Raw genomic sequence first — 22,454 nt, 5'->3', positions numbered from 1 at the left:
ACCACTGCAGGAGAAATAAAGCATTGCACAGTACTCACTCAAATCAATAGGCAGTCTACATGCCGAGTCCTCCAGAGTGAGAGGCACTCTATATATTGTCGCTCTCCTCTTTGGTTAATAGATGAGGGTACTGAATGAGGAATCCCCTTCTATAACCCCAGAATTTGCCAATAGGATATTTGAAAACGGACTTGCCACACCAACCAATGTAAAGCTGGTCCGACGTCCGATTGATCAGTCGCATTCTGGCTGACCATAATCTTATGCGATATATAACTGGCGGCAGACACTCACCCGTGGAAGCTGGAGAGGGCAGATGATAATTCTTTTCCTCCTCTATGAACTGAAGGGCGACTGTGCAGAAATTACTCTCATACTGTACAACTAAGTGACTGAGAGCGACGACCAGCTCCTGAGGCAGAGAGAGAAGAGGAAACGTGAAGCACTGACAATAGTTCTATCACCATATATAATGGCCTCAGGACAAACCAAATATCAGGTATTAAACAAATCACATATTAGTGGACAATAGGCATTGCATAGCTCGAGCATCCCATGCCGAAGTGTCTCCCTACACGGGACTGTGGCATACTAGGACGTGGGAGCAGAGCAGTCACATTGTACACACCGGGGACAACACAGTTGTGGCCAGTATATACGGCTGTTCCCCCCTTATGTTAGAATATTCCATAACACAACATTTTTTATATGTGATCTTCATGGAAACCCCCTTTAATTTTAATACACATTTTCAGAAAATACACTTACCTTGCGAACCATTGCACTGCCATCATTGATGAGCTGTGCCAACATCATGGCCACATTGTGATCAATTGTTGTGGAGTGATCCGTCCTCTCGGCAGAGTTCCCCACGAATGTCCCAAGAGCGAAAACCGCACTGCAGCGAACCTGAGTATTATAAAGTGCAAAACTCTTCAGTGACATCGCACTTGTGGGTTGGTCAGGATTAGTTCCTCTACCAGAAATAGCACCACTCTTGTCCGTGGACTGGGTCCGGTATTACACCTGAGCCCTATTTACTCGAATGGGACCGAGCTGCAATACCAGACAGAGCCCTCGGACAGGAGTGGCACTGTTTCTGGAAAAAAGCATACCCTTTCAATCCTTATCATTGGATCTAATTTATAGGACAATGAGAGTTCTTCCTCCCTTACCTCAGGTATTGAGTCAGACAGGAGGCTGTAAAGCTTTTCATGGGCGCTGTCTCTTACACCGCACCAGCGAGCAGTATCAAAGTTCTGCCAGATCCGTCCTAGGCAAATAGCAACCCATTGACGGAGCAGCGGATGTGGATCATTAAGTTGCTCGAGGCAGATGGCAATCAAATTTCCTTGTAGACAGGCCTCCTGTAATATGGGAATCAAAGTAATATTGAAGAGAGCGGCCCATCAGCTTTATAGGGCCGGCATGAAGAGTTTAAATAGACATTTATGATGTTTTTATCAATAACCTATGTCTGCGCCGCCGGTTTCATTACCTTGGTAGATGTTCCTCACAATGGTGCTTGGTTTTAATGCGCAAACCCAATATCACAGTTACATTATCCAAGGCCCATAATTATGTCCTGAACGGCTATTACCCTCCAGTTACAGCAAACATAACAGCAGAGTTTTACTCAATTAAAGGGGATGTCTTTTTTGTCTTCTCTATAGCCGATCACAGGGTATAGAGCTACGGAGACCCTCAGCTGTAATGTGTAGGGAATCTGGAAGCAAGTGTTCAATTTCCCTGCAATGCCAACACTGGGGGAATGAAGCATTACACTGTTACTATTTAAATCAATGGGCTGTCCATGTAATGCACAGACATGCCGGGTCCTCCAGAACAAGAGACACTCTTTATAGCCAATAGAGGGCAAAGGCTCCGTTAGGGGCTTCAGTCACAGACCCGGCAGAGATGACCGGAAACAATAGCACAGCACGTCAGAGCATGACATACAGTCCACTGATTTTAAAGGGCACCATGTAATGCTTAATTTCCTCTGTGGTGGCGCTGCAGAGGAATTGAACACCTGACATGTGCTTCTAATAAAACGAGATTGTCTAAAGTGGACAACACCGTCAATCCCTACAGAATGGGAAGTCCGTCCTGCAACTTTCTTCTATCCCTTGTGTTTTAATTCCTCACCGTTTCTGCTTGATGTCAGTGAACGGGGTGAATCTTGTTTACATCCAGACCTATCGCTGAGTGTTTACAACAATGGTGTCCAGTCTAAACAATCCTCTGTGACTGGATACATCAATTGAACTAATCTCTCTCCTCATCAGATAGTTTGCTACAGTGTATCAGTGCAGGTAAAAATGTTTTGCTCAGGAAGGATTATTTAGATTGGATACAACTGTATCAGACAGCTGTAAGTAGTATTAGGTCTGTACAGGTTTCGCCCCTGGACTGAAAACAAATCAGAGACAGCAAGCAGAGATCTTAAAATGGTAAGGGATGGAAACAAATAGTCGGCAATGGATTTTTTCTGTCTAAACTTTTCTTTCCGACTTCTGACAGAAGTGTTAGGAATCTGGTTACCTCCTGCACCATTGAAATGTTATCTTATGTCTGTGTTTTTTTTTACATGTTTTGCTGGAACCCCCAGCGATCAGTTGTAATCTGTCTGTAAGTGGTCAATTTCCCTGCAGCGCCACCACAGGAGAAATTAAGCATTACAGTGTCCATTCATATCAATAGGTTGTCTTGTATAATATAGGACAGGTCATTCTATGTAACCGCTCTCTACTCTGGCCAAGAGATGAGGATCCTGAACAGAGGACCCCCCAGAATTCCTGAATACAGAATATGAAAATGTTTTTTTTTAAACTAGTCAATCCCTGTAAGGCATTAACAAATCTCCCCCCAATGTCTGTAGGGGAACCTCTCTCTCTCGGCAGAATCCCAGTACAAGTAATTACCTGGCCGGGGATGTAGTTATTCACTATCACAGCCAGAATGAACGCAGTCATTGTGCGATGCTCAGCCTGACAGGGAAAACAGAACGGAGTAAGAGGATATCTGCATAAAGGTTCAGTCACAGCTCACACAGCAAGATATATCTACATATTTAGAGGAGTCACTTTGTAAATACATTACATTACTTAGCCTGTACTGAACCCGAGTTGCAGACTGTATTATACTCCAGAGCTGCACTCACAAATCTGCAGGTTTAGGAGTTCAAATATCCCAGCAAACCCTGCATGTCCAGTGCCTCCTGCAAAGAACTTACGCAGGTGATTTGTATTCTGGGAGGTATTGTCTTTATACCAGGCCCTGTACTGTCCGGGCCAGTCTTCGTGGGGTGCAACCTGTGCGGTTGCACAGAATACATTAACCACCTTTGCTGAAGGGGGCGCCTCAGATGGCTTCTTACCTGAAGCTTGTGATCACCATGAATCCTATTATTATACAGCACTTTTAATAGATTACGTTATGTATGGAGCAGTTATTTGCTCACTGTATGTGGTGTTACTTGCGCACCGTATGGCGGTATTTGGTGACTGTATGGCGGTATTTACTTAGGTATTGTGTGGCACGGCTACTTAGGCACTGTACAGTTTATTATATTTGCAGTGTATGGTGGTTAGAATTTAGGCAACTGTACGGAAGGGTTATTTGGCCAACATATGACACTATTATTTGGGCACCATACTGTATGGCACTTATAATTAGGCACTGTATGGCATGGTTATTTGTGCACTTTAGGACAGCACACCATATTTGGGGGGACTCTAACAGAAGATACCGCACATGGCAAGATCCATCGTAAGGCCGGCCCTGTGCAGAGTAATATAATGTGGGGAAATCAAACTGTCCCCCTGCATTATAAGGCTATTTCCGCAGTAAAATTAACAGAATGCTGCCCCTTAGTGGTTAGCTGACCAAGAGGAGCAATTCTCCCTTGTGTCTTTATGCGGTCCTCTGTACTAAAATTAGGGACATCACGATACCAGAATTTGGACTTCGATACCGATACTTCTTTTAGTATTGCGATTTCGATACCAATTCGATACTTTGCCAACAATAATAAAAAAAAAAAAGTTCTTACATTTTCTGATGTGAGGCGCGAGGTGATGATGAATTTTGAATGTGCCTCACATTAATAGTAATTAACCCCATCATGTTTCTCATAACGGGTTAATGTGTGAGGTACATGATGGGGTTAATTACTATTAATGTGAGGTACATGGAGGTTAAATTCATCGCACCTCGTGCCCCAAAATAAGTGAATGAAAGCAGTTTTTATTTTATTTTTTTACAGCGTACACATCATAAATGATGCAAAAAAATTTTTGTGAAGGTTATTACGGCCGCGCCAATACGGAATATGTATATTTTATGTATTGAGACTTATTTTAATGTTTATTGTAAAAAAACGTGTATGTGTATTTTTTTAAATTTATTATTTCATGTTTTTACTTTATTTTTAAACTTTAATGTACGGTCATATCTATATACCAGTACATTAGCCTGTACACTGATAGTACACAGGCAGTTGTTAGGACGTACCTAAGTATGCCCTAACAGGAAATATGGTAGGACAGCCCTGGGGTCCTTCAATGGACCCTGGGCTGTCTGCCCATATATGGTATGTCCCTCAATCCCGTCACAGGAAGTCCTGTGATGCCATCCAAGGGGCATCCCCCCTTCTCACTTCCTCTTGAATGCTGCAGTCCGCTGTGATCGCAGCATTCACGGGAATAACGGCAGACATGAGGCTTCTCTGATCTCCGCCGTTATAGAGCGGGGCTGCGGCTGTGTAATACAGTCATTGACCCGCTCCTGACAACAAGTGCGCACGCGGTCAGCATGAGGTGATGCGGCCGGCGCTGCACTAATGAGCGGCGGTTCAGGCACTGAAGACAGAACATGGGGGTGTTTTGCAGTGCGCCCGCCATGTTCTGTCTTCAGTGCCGCCGCTCATTAGTGCAGCGCCGGCCGCATCGCATCATCCTGACCCCGCGCACTTGTCAGGACTCAGGAGCGTGGCAATGACTGTATCACACAGCCGTAGCCCCACTCTCATACATTCATGTGTTACAATACTGAGCTGTGCGGCCGCACAGCTAAGTATCGAAATACAGGAAATAACGGTATCGGACCGTTTGGGGATGCAGAGTATCGAAACAGTATCGAAGTTTCAATGCATCGTGCATCCCTAACTAAAATTGTTAAAAATCCTGAGAAAGCTGGGTAACAACCAACTTGGCTGACGTTTCAGCTGCCACCCAGCTTTCCCATATTCCTAAACGGCAAAACATCTGTCTAGTTATGGATATTTGATGCTCAGGACTTCAGGAAATCTGGTAACCTCCCTGGAGCTGTAATGATGGTCATATTAATTATAACCAGTGACGTTGTTGTCCCCATGGGCACATGGCAGTCACCATATTGAATTGTATCTGCATCCTCCGCCAGTAGCCCATGGTGCCTCAGGTATCTTCAAAGTCGACCAACTCCCCTGGTTGTCACCAAGTTTTCCCAGAAGATCAGAGCTGTCTAGCGACTCAACAACATGGGAGCAGGTGGTATAAGATAGCTGGGTGATAACCCCTGGAGATGAAATGGTGGCAATATCTGGGTTCACCCATCTATCCCAAAAACAAACACAATGTTCCTTAATAAGCTGAAATAAAGTGATAAAATACCTTGATTGTAATGGGGGGTCTTACCGGCATGTAAGGGTCCGCCAAAACAGAGAGGAAATATTTGTGCCCATTATCTTTCACCAAGTCTGCCTGACAAGACTAGGGGTTAACGGGGGAAAAAACAAAACAAAAAACAGAGCGATGCATTAGAAACGTGTTGATATAATATGCATTTTAGAAAAAAAGTACTGGCGCCCTATACCTGGCTCCGAGCACCCTTGCCCATCAGCTTTCCAGACACATCTGCTGCCTGGATCATCTCTATTCAACTACAGACAAAGCTCTGAAGATGAAGGCTGTCTGCAGCACGGTCTTTGTGAAGCCACGATTTACACCTACATGGTCCTGTTGCCAGGAAACCATTACTTACACTGTCCACTGCCAGGATCTTGGCCCAAATGAAGACGAGCAGCGGCCGCAGCTCACGTGCCGAGCTCTGCAGAAGTTTCAGCACATAGGGGAAGATCCCAACCGACAGGGCCTGAAAAAGAAGAATCCGGCTTATAGCACCGCACACAATGCTAGAGATTGGAAAAAAAACCTAAGAAAAGACCCCCCAAATCCCAATGGGGGGCCAACTTGACCGACTGACTGCATTATAGGAAGGGTCTCAGCAAGTCAGTCAGGTGATCCCTCTTGGCACGTTAATGAGAGGAAAGGCTATTTTACATACTGCGCTCAGCCCTCTTTGGGTATGGGGGGCTATTATCCCAATTAGGGCAACTCATAGATATCCTAACAAACGGTTTGTTGACTGATTGACAACTAGGTGACCATGGGAAATTTAAACCCCCCCTCCCCCCAACTCTCTCTACATAATGAGTTCGTTATCCAAGCGATTTTCTAATGTATTCCGACCCTCCAAAGTCGGACACTAAACACCATCTGATATCCAACTCCTGTGCAGGTTCATATAATCTTTTGCTCCCTGTTATCAGCAACTTCAGGTTGGTGATTGACCGACTTTATTGTTTATCTATAGGATAATCACTGTTTTATCTCCCATATTCAAAACCCTCCATGAACATTCACATATTCTTTAATGCAGCACAAGGGCTAAACTGGCTGCAGAACACTCACCAGGCTCACTGCCCATGGCCCTAGGTCCAGGAATCTTCCAAGCAGGTCCAGGGCTCTGAGACGATGGACTTGACTCAATAATACCTAGAAGACAAACCATCATTATCATACATAAAGAGATACAAGCAAACTCAACAAGATAACACTTTTTTGTCGATAGGTGGCGATATTATAGAAATTGTATCTTAGTCCACAGGGGGAAAGTCTTAGAGCAGTTCATATACAGGTTATGTTCGCATTATACCATGCACCATATGTACATCATTTCAGACAAACGTCATCAACAGAGGAGAACGACTCAAGCCAGCAATTCCACCTGCAAATATTAGATAAGCCAGGAAGCACAGGATGAGCAGAACTATAGGTCTGTCCTAGATAAGGAAATTGCAGGTTATGGAAGCCATCATTGATTTAAAAAAAATTGACAAAACAGCGACGGCTTAAAGCGGTGTCAAGTCTCACAGCAGCTCTGGAATTATATCCATGAAGCAGGTAGCTCAGGATGAACACGGTTTTCGATTCCACCCAAATAGTGGAGTGTGGCAGTGAGTGTAAATGGGAGAGGATACTAGCCAAGATAAATGGATGCTCCACAAAGTTGGATTTTGATGGAGTGCTGCTCCAGAATGAATACACCTCTGATTTACATGAGTGATGCCTGCAAATAATGATATACCTGGAAAAAGGAATATTTATACTCGAGGAGATGCATTGTAAGAAGCTGGAGGTTCTGAAGTACAGACTAAAAGTATTGGGAGCAGGGGACGCTGCACACTCTCATGAGACACTGGAATTGCAAATGAGCCCATGCCCGAGAAAACACAGAGCGCCTTCAATACAAAGACATACAGCAACCCCGCCAACTCCTCAAGACGGAGCGCTGATAATTTATTAGCCTGCGGCAGCTGGCTGGGGAGGGAGACGTACATTGTGTGAGGGAGCGCACTATGCCAGGAGACTAAGAGCGGCACTCGTATATAGCAGCCTCCGTATTCCAAACCTCCAGGTAATCAGCAGGAGACCTGACTTTTGGGAATTGGACTTGGAGGATCCAATCTTCAAGATCTCTACTGGCTGTCCGTAAATATAAACATTTGGGTTTACATTCAGTGGTACAAAAAACAAAATCTGTCCTGACACAGGTGTAGTGCTTGTTACAGTGCATCAGTGCTCTCACCGGTAACGACTCCCACGGCTGTGTAAGCGTGACATTATCAGGACAGGATTATTTTACAGTTAACGATCTCGAACGATTGTTAACATTGTTGCATCAACAGTAATGAATTCCATGGTATCCAATAACCCGCAATGCCTGATAATTCGGCACTTCTTTCCAGGACTGCATGGCAATATATTGTTAAATCTCCCAAGAACGGAAGACAGAGCACAGAGAACCAATGAGGATCACTGTGGGATCTCATCCCTTACATGTGATTTTTTATATACATTTCTTTGACCAATGGAATATCTGATAATGCAGCACCTCCCACGTCCCATTGATGCCGGATTAAAGGACTTTAACTAAATACCCTAAAAGTGTTGACAGGCATTAAAGGGATTGTCTAGTTTAGAAAACTCATTTTCATATATACCCTATTACAGAGTTATGAGTTAATAGAGGAGGGGTCCACTGGTCAGGATCCTCATCTCTTGGCCAGAGTGGAGAGCAGTTATAAAGAGCGTCTCTCGGTCTGGAGGACCTGTCCTGTATTACACAGACAATGCATTGATATAAATGGGCACTGTGCAATGCTTAATTTCCCCAATGGTGGCGCTGAAAATAATTTGAACACTTAATGCCAGGTTTCCCTACGGATCACAGTTGATCGCTGGGGGTCCCAGCAGGGGACACTGATCAGCCTATGATCAAGGAATCCTTCTAACAAGTAGGGATTGTCCAAAGCGGTGAACCCCTTAATGTGGCAGTGAAGGCCTGGGCAGAGTAAGCATTTGAAAGCACTAAATACACCGTAGCTTGCCCGGATAAATTTGACGCGATGCCCACAGTAGCCAATCAGGCTGTTAAGAGGGTGACTCCACTTTCCTTTTTTAGCAGGTCTTATTTCATACACCAGTGTCAAGATGTTGAATACAATAATAACACTAGTGAAAGGCATAACCAACGCATTTTATGTATTAGTAATGTCTTCATAGAGAAAAATGTCAAAATACAGGAACTGATTCTCACCTGAAGTACAATGGGCAGCTGCTCCGGGGGATTCCTGTTCTCCACACCCATAGTTAACCAGACCTGAAATGCCGTCAGCTGCTCGGCAAAGAAAGGACTGTGCTGTAAGGGAAAAGCAGACAATGACAGGGGTAACTATGGTGACAATGATGGACAGGTGAGAACAGTAGGGCACTCAGCTGCCGTTTTATGCCACCTGAATATAGTTTACTTACGCGGAATGCAGTGCCCTCCTCAATGATGGTGGGTAATTGGGAGAGACATATGTCAACGGCAAGGTCCCAAGCCTGCCTGCAGAACAGAAAGAACAGGGGAGAATTAGGACACTGCAAAAGGTGGCATAACAGTAAGCTCCTAGGCCCAGGGGGATTCATATAGCCTGCAGCTTCCCCATAATGGACATTATTATGCCTCATATCCAATTAGGTTTAGGTAACAAAAAAACATCCAACATCTAAGAGAAATGGTCAACTTGCTCAAGGAAAAACAGGGGTTTTGCGTGTACCTACTTATTAGGGGAATCTTTCAGACTCAAGAACACTATGTGCTAAGTGGTGTCTTGTAGGCCTGTGGCTGGGAAAGTACTGGAGGGGGTGTATTTCTCACCTGGCTGGTTAAGATGAGGAATCCAGAAAAGTTGGGTTCTCAGCAAAACTTTTTGTTAAGTCTGTTTTTCGGGCCTGGATTTCTATGGAATTGCAGGAAGGTTTGGTAGAGGTACTTGCTATTCCCTCCCCGCTCCAGTACAGCGTTTCCACTAGCCCAAATCTGTACAGGTGTGCTCACTGTGCTGCAGTCCTATGTCAGAGCCTAGGAATCCATACAAGGATAGTGTGGAAAGCCTGATCCAAGGATCACTGTACTCATGGTTTATCATAGGTGAGGAAATCTGCTGTTTAGTAAGTGCCAAGATGGGAAAGGTGTTTTGTTTATATGCTGCAAGTCATGTATGCTAGATAAGCACTTATTTGTTTTTAGACTGCAATAAAGCTAAGTGTGAACGTGAACGGTATAGATACTTTCATTGCCAACTGCAACCCCTATACACAGATGCAAAAATAGGTACGGTTGCCTAGCAACAGGCACATCAGCCAGCAGGTGACTACTGTAAATCCCTATGCTTCTTTGGTTGTCACGTATTCTTAAGAAACACCTGGGTTTTGATAATTTGTCCCAATGGAGTTTCACTTTAAAAGGGGAAGTCAAGAAAACCCCTACTTGTAAGAAGGTTCCCTTGACAATAAGCTGATCACAAACTCTCCCCCTACTAAAAAAAACTCCCCGCGATCAGCAGTAATCTGTGGAGAAGCCTGGCAGTAGGTGTTTAATTTCCCTGCAGCGCCACCTCAGGGGATATTAAGCATTACACAGCACCCACTTATATAAATGTGTTGTCTGTGTAATACTGGACAGGTCCGACAGCGCAAGAGACGCTCTTGGTAATGCTCTCCACTCTGGCCAAGTGATGAAGATCCTGAACAGAAGACCCCCCCCCCCCCCTGTCCCTTTTAACTCAGAATTCCCTAATACAGAATATGAACACCCCTTTTAAGTAATTTTCTAATAAACTATGAACAGTGGTTCCAAACAGGATCAGGACAGCCGTGTGTCATGCTCCACCCCCTAAAGCCCTGCACTAGGAATAACAGAATGTTCCAATTTTGCTTGGTGTGTCCCTTTAACATAAAAAATAATAGAGTGGGATGTAGGATGGATAATGGCCAGTTCATGAATTCATAGGGTTAATGAATCATTCTCCTTGAAGCTGCACTATTTACTAACCATGAAGATTATAGATCAATATGGCCAAGAGCCGAGGATGATCTTTTTATAGGCCGGGAATTATCATTTGACGTTTGATTTAGTTCTTTGCTTTCCTGGTGCTCAGAACAGATGAAAAATAAAGTCTAATTTCTCTGGAGGAGAGAAGGGCTCCTGCAGACAACCGTAGTGTGGCATTTCGAGGGCAACAAGTGCCAGACACTTCTAATATGGCGCCCATGCCATTCCAATACCATGACCAAGGCTGGTTGTCACCTTGTGTCAAGTTTCAAAAATTCCCCTTTGCGTTATTGGTGACCATATTCGTTGTCGCTCTGGACCTACACTGTATTACACAGACAACCGATTGATATGAATGGGCACCGTGTAATGCTTAGTTTCCCCTGTGGTGGCGTTGCAGGGGAAATTAAACACAGCGGCCAGATTACAGCTGATCGCTAGGAAAGACTTTGTGATCAGCTTAATGTCAAGGGACCCTTCTAAGAATTAGACATTGCCCAAAGTGGAGAACCCCTCTAAGTCTCTCTCTTCCGGTTTTACTGCACACTGTGCTCTGAAATCCTCTGCACTGCTGTGGGAATTCTGTTTTTTTTTTACATGCAATAAAATCAGTCAACCCAGCTTTGCTACATCTATATGTTACAGTAATTGATGCATTGATCCCTAATACACAGAAATAAGAAGCTTTGTCCTAATCTAGTGGGGGACAGAAGCAGTTAAAGCGGAATGCAGTCAGTTTAAGTATTCCGGTGACCATTCTGTGACAGAAGAAGCGGCTCTGCAGCGCTTATTCCATAACAAGGCCGGCAGTGACCCGATACACAAGGGGACGGGGAGCGGCATCCTGCCGTATGATCGGCTCAGCTATTTAGGCCACTGTATGTGCTCTAACAAGTCAAGGTCACAGCGCTGAGCTCCGGAAGGCAGTGAGTGACAGCGGATTGGGTTTCTCTTGCCAAGATTAAAGGTAAATCTCCTTTTAAGACTTCTAAGAAAAAATGATCAAAAATCAATGGAGTAGTGTTCAACTGATTGTAATCTCAAGCCAGAGGAAGAGAATATTCTCTACTGGAACGTCCCCAAAAATTATTTTCGGACTTGACAGTCTAGAAAATTCGGAAGAAAAAGAAGCATTCACAGCTCTGTTATGCAGAATGGGTAAGAAATGGTCTGCAAGGACTTACCACATGGCGTGCATGTATGTAGGGGGCAACCTCGGGCTGCTCACTGGTGTGCAGTTATACGATCTCATTATCCTTTCTGCCAACAGAAAGTTGCGGAACAGACTGGCCACTAAAAGGTCTTGTCGGAATAACTTCTGGAACAAGTCTGGGGGCGCAAAGCAGATTTTTTAAATTAAATATATATACACACCTACAATCTGGTACTCGGTAGTTTGGGGGGGGGGGGTGGGTGTTCTGGCCACCCTTAGGGGCAGTTCTACCTACACATTGGTAAGCTTCTAAGAACTTGAAGTCTTTTGGTAGGAATCAGATGCTGAGTAATAACTCCCTCGTTCCATTATAGGAGGTCAGCTTAGCTGTTTCAGGGGGGTCTGTCGACAAACTTGTTGACTGGTTCCAATGACAACCAGCAGAATCGTGAATGCAGCTCTGAAGTATAACAGGCTGTAACACTGAATCGCTACAAGATAAGTAATGTATTCTATTTTTGCGGATCTAAACATTTCTCCAAGAGGATTAATTGTCATAGTTTTATGAAGAAGGAATGGCAACCCCCCCCCCCCCCCCCCCAGATTTAAAGCACCATCGTGAACATGCGACATGTGCTGGGTAGCAGTATTGAAGCAAAACATCGTCAAATGACGGCATGATGGGATTGCAGAGATAAGCCTGCGTGCCCTTGAACAGCAGAGTGCATTATGACAAAGCCACATGTTATAGGCAGATCTGAGATAACCGGGGGAGCACACAGGCAGCCAGCGAAGCCATCTCTGCGTCAGCAGCTACCATACCTCGCGGCAGCACATTCCATGCTATAGTGTCAGTAATTGCTGTGAAAATCCAGTTCAGCTCCCCAAGGGGCGTCCTCCTGTCATTCAAACGCCCAGGAATCCTGTGGAAGTCAAGGATGAGACGTAAGATGTAGTAGGCAAGTAAAATAAGCATATAGTTACCTGCCTGAAGGATAGAGACAATGGGGCTCATGTATCAGATCTGTTCCAGACTGGGGCAATTACATGGTGATCAAAACATGTGCAACATTCAAAAACTGTTTCCCCCCCAAAAAAATATGGCTCACATGTAAGGAATAAACAGATCATTAGCATTACCACAGATGGGCAGCGTGATTTTTCGTAACCAGAGGTCCAAATTATCGGTACAGCTAAATTATTACGTTCTGGCTGCCTGTCACCACCACTAGGGGGAGCTAATCTGCATATAGATTTGTTATTAGGGTGATCTTCACAATTGCATCATGGCTACCGTTTATAACAGAATCCGTAATGATCTGACCGATACAACGGATACAATCAGTACTCATCTCTTCTTTCCCCCGGCAGTCCCCCCGGCCTTTGTTTACAACTACTGTCAAATCAGAGGGTTCCTGGCATCATGGCTCCTATCACTGAGCACTGCTGCCACGAGTACGATACGGGACTACTGAGCCCTCTGATTGGCCGAAGTGGTCACATGTAAAAATGTATGACGTAGTTTATTTACGAATGTAGCAGCGCTGAGTTTGTCAAACCGTTAATTGTCTGCCGTTCTAAAACAACGTAGAAACAAATGTCCTGACACCCGAGAGTCACGAAACCTCACCCATGGGTGCCACTGAATATGAGGCTGATTCGGCCACCATCATATCCTCCATCCGCCACTTGCGATTGAATTCCTCTTCCCATTGAGCTTTGGACGGAGGATGGCACTTGGAATTATAATTGGCAGTGAGAAAGTAACGCAGAATGCTATGCTTAAATGGGACCTGGTATTAGGAGTGCCATTTCCAATGTGTATATCCACCAATCAAAGATCGAACACCGTATCGTAAAGGTAGCTCCACCAAATGTGTGCCAAAAATCTTTAATCTATCCGATATCTCCAACCAAGATGAGATTGAGAAGGGAAAGCCTAGTGTAACCCCCACCATGTGTGTGTGTGTGTGGGGGGGGGGGGGGGGGTCTTATACCACCTAGCTAGGATTTTATAACTAGTCTCTTAAAGGGGTTGTCCAGTAAAATAAAATATATAGACCATTAATCTATGATCGAGGGATCGCCGATCAGCTGTTTGAAGCGCTGCTTCCCCTTCATTACCTTGCGCTGCTGAATACTGTAAAACGCCAACACACTTGTTGCGGCGCTTGACAGTATTACAGCTTCCTCCCATTCACCCCTTCAACAGTTGATTAGCGGGGGTGCCAAGAATCGGCATCCCCACTGATCAATTTTCTCTCACCAGATTACCCCTTTAAATCCCAGGGGAGATAGATGGGTTAATTAGAGAGCTTTATCCCAATCTGTTGAGGACAAATTTCTCCCTATTTCACTGTGCCACATGTGGGGTGAAGGGTCGTCTGACTCCTGAGCAGCGTAGAGACAACCCTAGACAGAGCAGACGCCTCAAATGAAGTAAGAGGTCTAGATAGACTGTCCTTCGTGGTAAACGAAGTCTTGAAACTGGAAAGAGGAGACCCATTCACCACCAGAATGTCTGCCGTAATGTAATAGGGCAATTTAAAAGAGGGTTGTCTAAAGCAGACACCCCTTTATCACAACTCTGCTACATCTGTATGACATTTGTAAGGTAGGACAACAAGACCGGATCATGCTCCAATATCTTCATAGTATCTATGGTTAGAGATATCATAATAGGAGTCTAGAAATGACCCAAGCGAGAGTGATCTTGTGGTAGGACGGGCAACCCATATGTGTTCTATGAGCCGCACCGCATTTCAATCAGGTTTCTGTGTGCCTACTCAATAATGGTGACATCTGGACCATGCTGGAACAATCCACACCTCCGCCATATGTGTTCATTAATCTCATCATTACGTTTGGCTTTCGGCGTCCTGAAGGTGGCAGTGGATTTCTAGCTCACATCAACGTACATCTGGTATACAAGACCTGCCTTGTGAACTACTATCCTGATCCGACATACCTCTGAATACAAAGTACCTAGAACTACAAGTCCCTCTTGTGTGATGTCCTTATATTCAATTCAACCGTTACCATGCTCTTTAACACAGCTCACAGATCTAGGCGACAATCACTAAAGTCAGCCATAACCGTGTCTATAATGGTATCACCTAGTTACCTTCCCCTCGGTTGACTACTTCTCTGCGTGTGTCAGTTTATACTGTAGTCCTGTCATTCTATTCCCGAACCATGAAGTTCAGGGTAAATAGCTGAATAAGTAATCATACCTCCCAAATAATACTTCCATAGTGCCCCTCACACAGTATAATGCTTCCATAGTGCCCACTACACAGTACAATGCCCCCATAGTGCCCCCTCACACAGTATAGTGCCACACAGTGCCAATACATACACGTTATAATGCTCCCATTGTGCTTCCTAAATATAATAAAATAAAAAATCACCTAGCCCTGTTCTCACAACAAATGGAGGAGGATTCCTCTGCAGGTCTCACCCAGTCTGTGCTGTGTGTGGCTCAGTGCAGGCAGTAGTGATGACATCACATCACTGCGCATGTCTGTGCTAAGCCGATCGCGTCACGGCGTCACAGTGTGAATGCTGGAGCAGGGAGTTGACGGCTCCCTGCTCCACCGTTGTATTCAACTGCATTTGCTTTTTGAGGAAACAGATAGAGTTGAAACTGTGACATGCTGTCAGCTACCCAGGACAGTGGGGCATCATACAAAATCCAGTAATGTCCTGCTGGATACGGGACGGTTGAGAGGCATGATGTAATAGGGGCCTCGCTCTCCATTTACAATACTAGTGGGCCCCTTTAGGGACTAGGTCCCCGTTGCTATTTTAACTAAAACTGCCACTGCTATTTTAGCACCCCCTATAGCTACGCCCCTATTATTTCTATGCCATCCGTGAGGCCTTCTGGCAAAGCACTCAATAATAATTTGCAGACTCCTCTCCATTGACTCTGTCCTTGACCAGCAGCTTGTCCTCTGGTTGATTGTCCTAATGGGCCATGCTTTCCAGATAAATAGACGACTTTAGTCGTATTATCCTTTTCACTGCTCAAGAAATAAGCAACCGACGGAGTCTGTGTGTGTGGGAAGGAAAACGTCTGACATCTAGAGAGGTCTGCAGCCCATCCCCCATCCTTCTGCTGCCAATCGTCTCATCTGCCCTATTCTGGATAAAACTTATTTGCACAGTACTGGCAGCGTGACAGACCCCGATGCCCCACGCTGTTAACACCTCTGTCCCTAATTACAGAGTAATACAATCCCAGAGTGCGCTGCCTATTACTATTTACCTATTAGCACACTTATTTAATCACTCTATTGCTACCCAATACAAACAACATTTGCATATTCTCCCCTCTGATACCGCAGAGGAAACCGCCACAGTTGCCATATTTGCATCTGAAGAGGTTAAGAATCGGCTACAGGCAATTACCTTGTCGTTTTGCTGCCTAATTACAAAACAAACTGCTTTGCGGGCTTGAAAAGTCAGCTGAAACGGTGAATTACGGATCCCCAGGTGCCAGGCACCGTCATATGGACGCAGATGGAGTGGCACTCCGCTAATTGATATTTAAGGCACGTGTCGGTGAAAGGATGGATATTTAAGAAAGGTGGATTTTCCGGAACAGCGTGCGATTTACCCTGCAGATTGCAAGAAAAAGAATCGGTTATGCGCACTACCCAGTCATTTCCCAGCACTGCTGCAAAGATTTATTAACCCACAGCAGGAAAACGGGAACACGCTGAACTATTGGACTCAGATGCATTAACTCTTGTCAGATGGAAGCTGAAATGTGATGAACGCCGCCTATGAGAAAGACATGGGGATTAACCCCTCACAAGCCGGACCCTGCGGGGAAGAACATAGACATGTTTTGATAGATTGGATGAAGGGCTTTAGATGCAGAGGGTTTAATAAAAGCAGCGGAAAAGAATTTAGGACAGAGATTAAGAACTATACAGATGTTCTCTTTAATGCCATCCTTCTGGCTGGCAGATCTTGAACGAAGGCCGCCGTCTGTCCTCTGCTTATGGACTTGTGTAATCAGTAACAATAGCGCGTGCCGAGATCGACAGGTGGAATAATGCAGTTGGTGACATAAGACGTGCGGCGGCGCAGGCTGCGCTGTGGAGATAACCAAAATAAATATACAGGTGACGTTCAGTAAATGTCAGGGCAGCAAATCTTGTAGTAGGGAGCGCATCATTGTGTGTCGGAACAAAGAACTCAACAATCAGGACATGGTTTGTACATAATTCCACTAATCTTTAATAGGCACCTTGCGAAATGTAGAGATAAAGAAAAATGTGTACATATGTGAACAGGGTCCGCTCACCGAGAGGAAGCCACTAACATCCATTTTATAGAAGCTTTATTTTACTTCTGATTAAAGAGAAAAAGGAAGGATCATTAGAAAAGACCAACCAGAGAGAGCAACCTCGACCGAGTAAACCAGAGAGCGCAACCTCGACAGAGAGAGTAAACGAGAGAGAGCGCGCAACCTCGACAGAGAGAGTAAACGAGAGAGAGCGCGCAACCTCGACAGAGAGAGTAAACGAGAGAGAGCGCGCAACCTCGACAGAGAGAGTAAACGAGAGAGAGCGCGCAACCTCGACAGAGAGCGCGCAACCTCGACAGAGAGAGCGCAACCTCGACAGAGAGCGCAACCTCGACAGAGAGCGCAACCTCGACAGAGAGCGCAACCTCGACAGAGAGCGCAACCTCGACAGAGAGCGCAACCTCGACAGAGAGCGCAACCTCGACAGAGAGCGCAACCTCGACAGAGAGCGCAACCTCGACAGAGAGAGTAAACGAGAAAGAGCAACCTCGACAGAGAGAGTAAACGAGAGAGAGCAACCTCGACAGAGTAAACGAGAGAGCAACCTCGACAGAGTAAACGAGAGAGCAACCTCGACAGAGTAAACGAGAGAGAGCAACCTCGACAGAGAGTAAACGAGAGCAACCTCGACAGAGTAAACGAGAGAGCAACCTCGACAGAGTAAACGAGAGAGCAACCTCGACAGAGTAAACGAGAGAGCAACCTCGACAGAGTAAACGAGAGAGCAACCTCGACAGAGTAAACGAGAGAGCAACCTCGACAGAGAGAGTAAACGAGAGAGAGCAACCTCGACAGAGAGAGTAAACGAGAGAGAGCAACCTCGACAGAGAGAGTAAACGAGAGAGAGCAACCTCGACAGAGAGTAAACGAGAGAGAGCAACCTCGACAGAGAGTAAACGAGAGAGAGCAACCTCGACAGAGAGTAAACGAGAGAGAGCAACCTCGACAGAGAGTAAACGAGAGAGAGCAACTTCGACAGAGAGTAAACGAGAGAGAGCAACCTCGACAGAGAGTAAACGAGAGAGAGCAACCTCGACAGAGAGAGAGTAAACGAGAGAGAGCAACCTCGACAGAGAGAGAGTAAACGAGAGACAGCAACCTCAACAGAGAGTAAACGAGAGAGAGCAACCTCGACAGAGAGAATAAACGAGAGAGCAACCTCGACAGAGTGAGTAAACGAGAGAGCAACCTCGACAGAGAGAGTAAACGAGAGAGCAACCTCGACAGAGTAAACGAGAGAGCAACCTCGACAGAGAGAGTAAACGAGAGAGCAACCTCGACAGAGAGAGTAAACGAGAGAGCAACCTCGACAGAGAGTAAACGAGAGAGCAACCTCGACAGAGAGTAAACGAGAGAGCAACCTCGACAGAGAGAGTAAACGAGAGAGCAACCTCGACAGAGAGTAAACGAGAGAGCAACCTCGACAGAGAGAGTAAACGAGAGAGCAACCTCGACAGAGAGTAAACGAGAGCAACCTCGACAGAGTAAACGAGAGAGCAACCTCGACAGAGAGTAAACGAGAGCAACCTCGACAGCGTAAACGAGAGAGCAACCTCGACAGAGTAAACGAGAGAGCAACCTCGACAGAGTAAACGAGAGTGTAAACGAGAGAGCAACCTCGACAGAGTAAACGAGAGAGCAACCTCGACAGAGTAAACGAGAGAGCAACCTCGACAGAGTAAACGAGAGAGCAACCTCGACAGAGTAAACGAGAGAGCAACCTCGACAGAGTAAACGAGAGAGCAACCTCGACAGAGTAAACGAGAGAGCAACCTCGACAGAGTAAACGAGAGAGCAGCCTCTGCTGAGACAGTAAACGAGAGAGCAACCTCTACTAAGAGAGCAAGCAACTTTGACAGAGAGAAAGGGAAAGTGAACAAAAGAGAAAGCAACAGAGCGAGCGAATAAAAGATTAACCTGGACAGACAGGAACCGAAAGAGAAAAAGCAGCAGAGAGGGAGTTACTAGCAAGGAGAGAGAGCAACAGAGAGAAAACCAGAAAAAGAAGGTGAGAGGGCTAGCGAGCGTAACATCGAGACAGAGGGAGAGAAAGTACATAAAATGGCAAGCAAGCAAAAAAGCCGGAAGCTGAGAGAAAGCAGCCGACAGAACAGCAGAAAGAGCGCGCGCAACCGAAAGGAAACGAGAAACAGGGAGCGAGCAAACACAAGAAATCGACAGAGTGGACAACCAGAAGAGGGAGGGCAAGAAAACAAAAGTGCAACGCCACGTGGGAGCAACGTTGACATTGCACGCAACCTCAGGAAGGAGAAGGAAAGCAACTTGAATGGAAATAAGCTGCAATACCAGACACAGCCCAAAGACCGATGTGGCGTTGCTTCAAGGAGAAAAAAAAAAGAAAAAAAGCATACCCATTTTTTTCTAACCCTTGGTATCCCCTTTAAACCTACCAACAGATCTATAATGAACATGTCTAACTAGTTCTATAAACGCGAATACCAGTAGGTTGCAAAGACTTGTGCAAAAAGAGTGTCAAATATAAAAGGGTTATAGGATTGTATGTGCAGCGTCTTCTCTGTGACACCAATAATAGAACTTAATATAATAATCTCATTTGAGGTCATAAATATTCAAAACATTCTTTGAATAAGAGTCATTGTGTGTCTGTGAGAAGTTAATTAACTAATTAATGAGGACCAGCGGAATGACGAGGAAGGAAATGATGGGAATTCATAGTCAAAATAGGGATTGGAAGAAATGAACGGAGGATTGTGGGGACTGAAAAAAATAATGGGGGGGGGTACCACAATACTTAGAAAAAGGGAATTACCCCTGGATCGTGGCACTGCAATCCCAAATGCTCAACGAACACGCTTAAAGGGGTTGTATCGGTTCAGAAACACATGGCTGCTTTCTTTCAGAAAAAGCACCACACCTGTCCATTGGTTCTATGGCAGCTCAGTAAATAGACCAGAAATTGATGGCCTATCCTCAGGATAGGCCGTCAATATCTGATCAGTGGGGATCCAACTCTCGGCACCTCCGCCGACCTGATGTTTTGAAGGTGCAAGCCGCTGCTTCCTCTTCATTACGGTCACTATTACAGCCTTCTTCCATTCACTTCAATGGGAGAAGGCTTGAAATACTGTGAACCGCCGCTACAGATAAGGAATGAAGGGGAAGCAGCGGTCAAGTGCTGCGGTCCCTTTAAACAGCTGATCGACGGGGGTGCCCGGTGTCGGACCTCCATCGATCTGATATTGATTGCCTATCCTAAAGATCGGCCATCAATTTCTTATGACTGGACAACCCCTTTAAATACCACACACAACCAGTGGGCATATGTAGTGCTGTTTTTGGAAGATAGAAGCCATGTTTTTCTAATACTGTACAACCCCTGGCTACTGTGCGTCGAGTACTCCTCATCTGGCTAGTGTTTGTCACTGTTCAATGCGGATTACGCCGTCACTGTTTTTCATAGAGAAGTTGTAGTAATCATAATGGTAGGACATGCTGAAAACGACATCTTTGAAATCAGAAGAAATGCAATAGGCCACATACCGCTCCAATCTATGCCCTCTGACCAATAATTCCTACTTCTTACCTACAGGCCCCTTCACTGGTGTTCCCCGGGCAAAGCTACTATGAAGCAAGCGCTAACACCCCCCCCCCCATCCGCCTCCTTCACATGATTGGGACGAGAGGCATCTAGTACATATAATGATTTTAATGCACTCTTCTCGCGCCACTTCACACCCATCCATTCTGCCTAAATTAGATATCCAGCCATATTCATGGGGAAGGTTCGTAACTAGGAAAGTGCATTACTGGGACGTCACTGTCTTTGCGATCAATTTTCAGTCCCATAAGTACAGTGGGAAAGAAAAAGGACATGTAATGTCAATCCAATCCCCAACTAAAAATATATAGTCATGCGCCTATTGTGTCCTCACCGCCGTGACCTCCACGCCTCAAGGATAAGCAGGGAGAACCTTGACGACTGTCCTCACCATGTCATCCATACTATAATGCACATGCCACGTTAATTATGTATGACTGCTAGTACTACTACTCCCATAGGTAATCTGGGAGAAGCAGGTAACTCACTAAGTAATCGTTCTAAAGGAATAACTCACCCTGCATGACCACAATTGTATTAGCCAGGAAGGGAGTTGGTGACTAGATGAATCTCACCCCATTAGTCCTCGCAGAGGCACAAGGACCGGCCCCTTTAGATTTGGGCAGTTAACAGAAAAACAAGCCAACAGGTGTGCCACTATGTTAAGTTTATAGCGGATTGCCCAAGCAGGGTCCAAGGCAACTGCAGGGGTTGTCCAGAGTTAGAAAAACATGGCTGCCGTTTTCCAAAAACAGCACCACAGGTTGTATGTGGTACTGCAGCCATATTTTTGGATGAAAGCAGGCATGTTTTTCTAATCGTGGAAAACCCCTGGTTTAAAGTGCAGTTGATGCAATCAAGTGGTCACACTAAAGGGGATATGCTTTCCTGTGTGACCCCTAAAACAAAAAGGGGTGAGACATTAAGAATAGAGAAGCAGGTGCTGGCATGTTTTTCTTAGGGTACCTTTTAGGTGCTTTAAAAATAATCTTTCACTGGGAAATACCCCTGTTCAGGATTTTGTGCCCCACTTCTCCACAGGCTGTGTCTGGTATTGCAGAATGCTGCAATATCAGACACAGTCCATGGACAAGAATGCTGCTGCTTCTGGAAACAAAAGCAGACCCTTTTTCTAATTCTGAAGCTCCCCAGTGCGAAGAACCAGCAAATATATATATATATATATATATATATATATATATATATATATATATATATATATATATATATATATATATATATATATATATATATTTATTTATATCCACACGCACTCTATATAATGGTATGTACACACACATACATGGTGTGGAGCCACAACTTTACCTACAGCTATTATTCCACCTCCCCATAAGCAAGTATCTCCTACTGTGTAAATCAATATGACATGCGGACTGCGGCATTAGGAGATCCAGGTTCTTATTATTATAAAGCTGCAGAGCTGCCACTGAACAAATCCAGAGGATGACGCCGTGCAAACATATTATTCTCACTTATTGAAGCCCCGTACAATACGTGCAGCTCTTCCAACTGCAGATGTTCCCACCAGTCCATGTACCTGCTCTTAGCTGATAGTGCCAGGACCTTGTTGGCTCCTCATCACAACCACCCAGACCCAAGTGGCTTAATTACTTGCCCACTACTTGTCTCCAGAGTCTGTAGCCTTTTGTGCCAGCTCAACACCAATATCCTCTGGG

The 22,454-nt window shown here is 45.1% G+C and overlaps 1 protein-coding gene and 1 long non-coding RNA gene across 5 annotated transcripts in view; one reads left to right on the top strand and one right to left on the bottom strand.

Moving 5' to 3' along the window:
- RPTOR (regulatory associated protein of MTOR complex 1) overlaps positions 1-22,454 on the bottom strand; it is a 220,386-nt gene that overhangs the window by 26,456 nt on the left and 171,476 nt on the right. For 2 of the 4 annotated variants that reach the window (XM_075846163.1, XM_075846165.1), the window contains exons 8-18: positions 12,680-12,780; positions 11,889-12,033; positions 9,138-9,213; positions 8,923-9,024; positions 6,735-6,818; positions 6,025-6,135; positions 5,655-5,753; positions 2,925-2,990; positions 1,176-1,367; positions 769-909; positions 295-412 (exon numbers count right to left, since the gene is read on the bottom strand). In XM_075846163.1, the coding sequence (XP_075702278.1) occupies positions 295-412; positions 769-909; positions 1,176-1,367; positions 2,925-2,990; positions 5,655-5,753; positions 6,025-6,135; positions 6,735-6,818; positions 8,923-9,024; positions 9,138-9,213; positions 11,889-12,033; positions 12,680-12,780 (1,235 nt within the window). The remainder of the gene's footprint in view (positions 1-294; positions 413-768; positions 910-1,175; positions 1,368-2,924; positions 2,991-5,654; positions 5,754-6,024; positions 6,136-6,734; positions 6,819-8,922; positions 9,025-9,137; positions 9,214-11,888; positions 12,034-12,679; positions 12,781-22,454) is intronic. The other 2 variants (XM_075846164.1, XM_075846166.1) reach the window with 1 other exon arrangement.
- LOC142666196 (uncharacterized) overlaps positions 1-22,454 on the top strand; it is a 145,815-nt gene that overhangs the window by 109,032 nt on the left and 14,329 nt on the right. The gene's annotated exons all lie outside the window — the stretch shown is intronic.

Source organism: Rhinoderma darwinii, chromosome 13, assembly GCF_050947455.1.
Source record: "Rhinoderma darwinii isolate aRhiDar2 chromosome 13, aRhiDar2.hap1, whole genome shotgun sequence".
Taxonomy (NCBI): Eukaryota; Metazoa; Chordata; class Amphibia; order Anura; family Rhinodermatidae; genus Rhinoderma; species Rhinoderma darwinii.
This window is presented reverse-complemented; position numbering and strand designations above follow the sequence as displayed.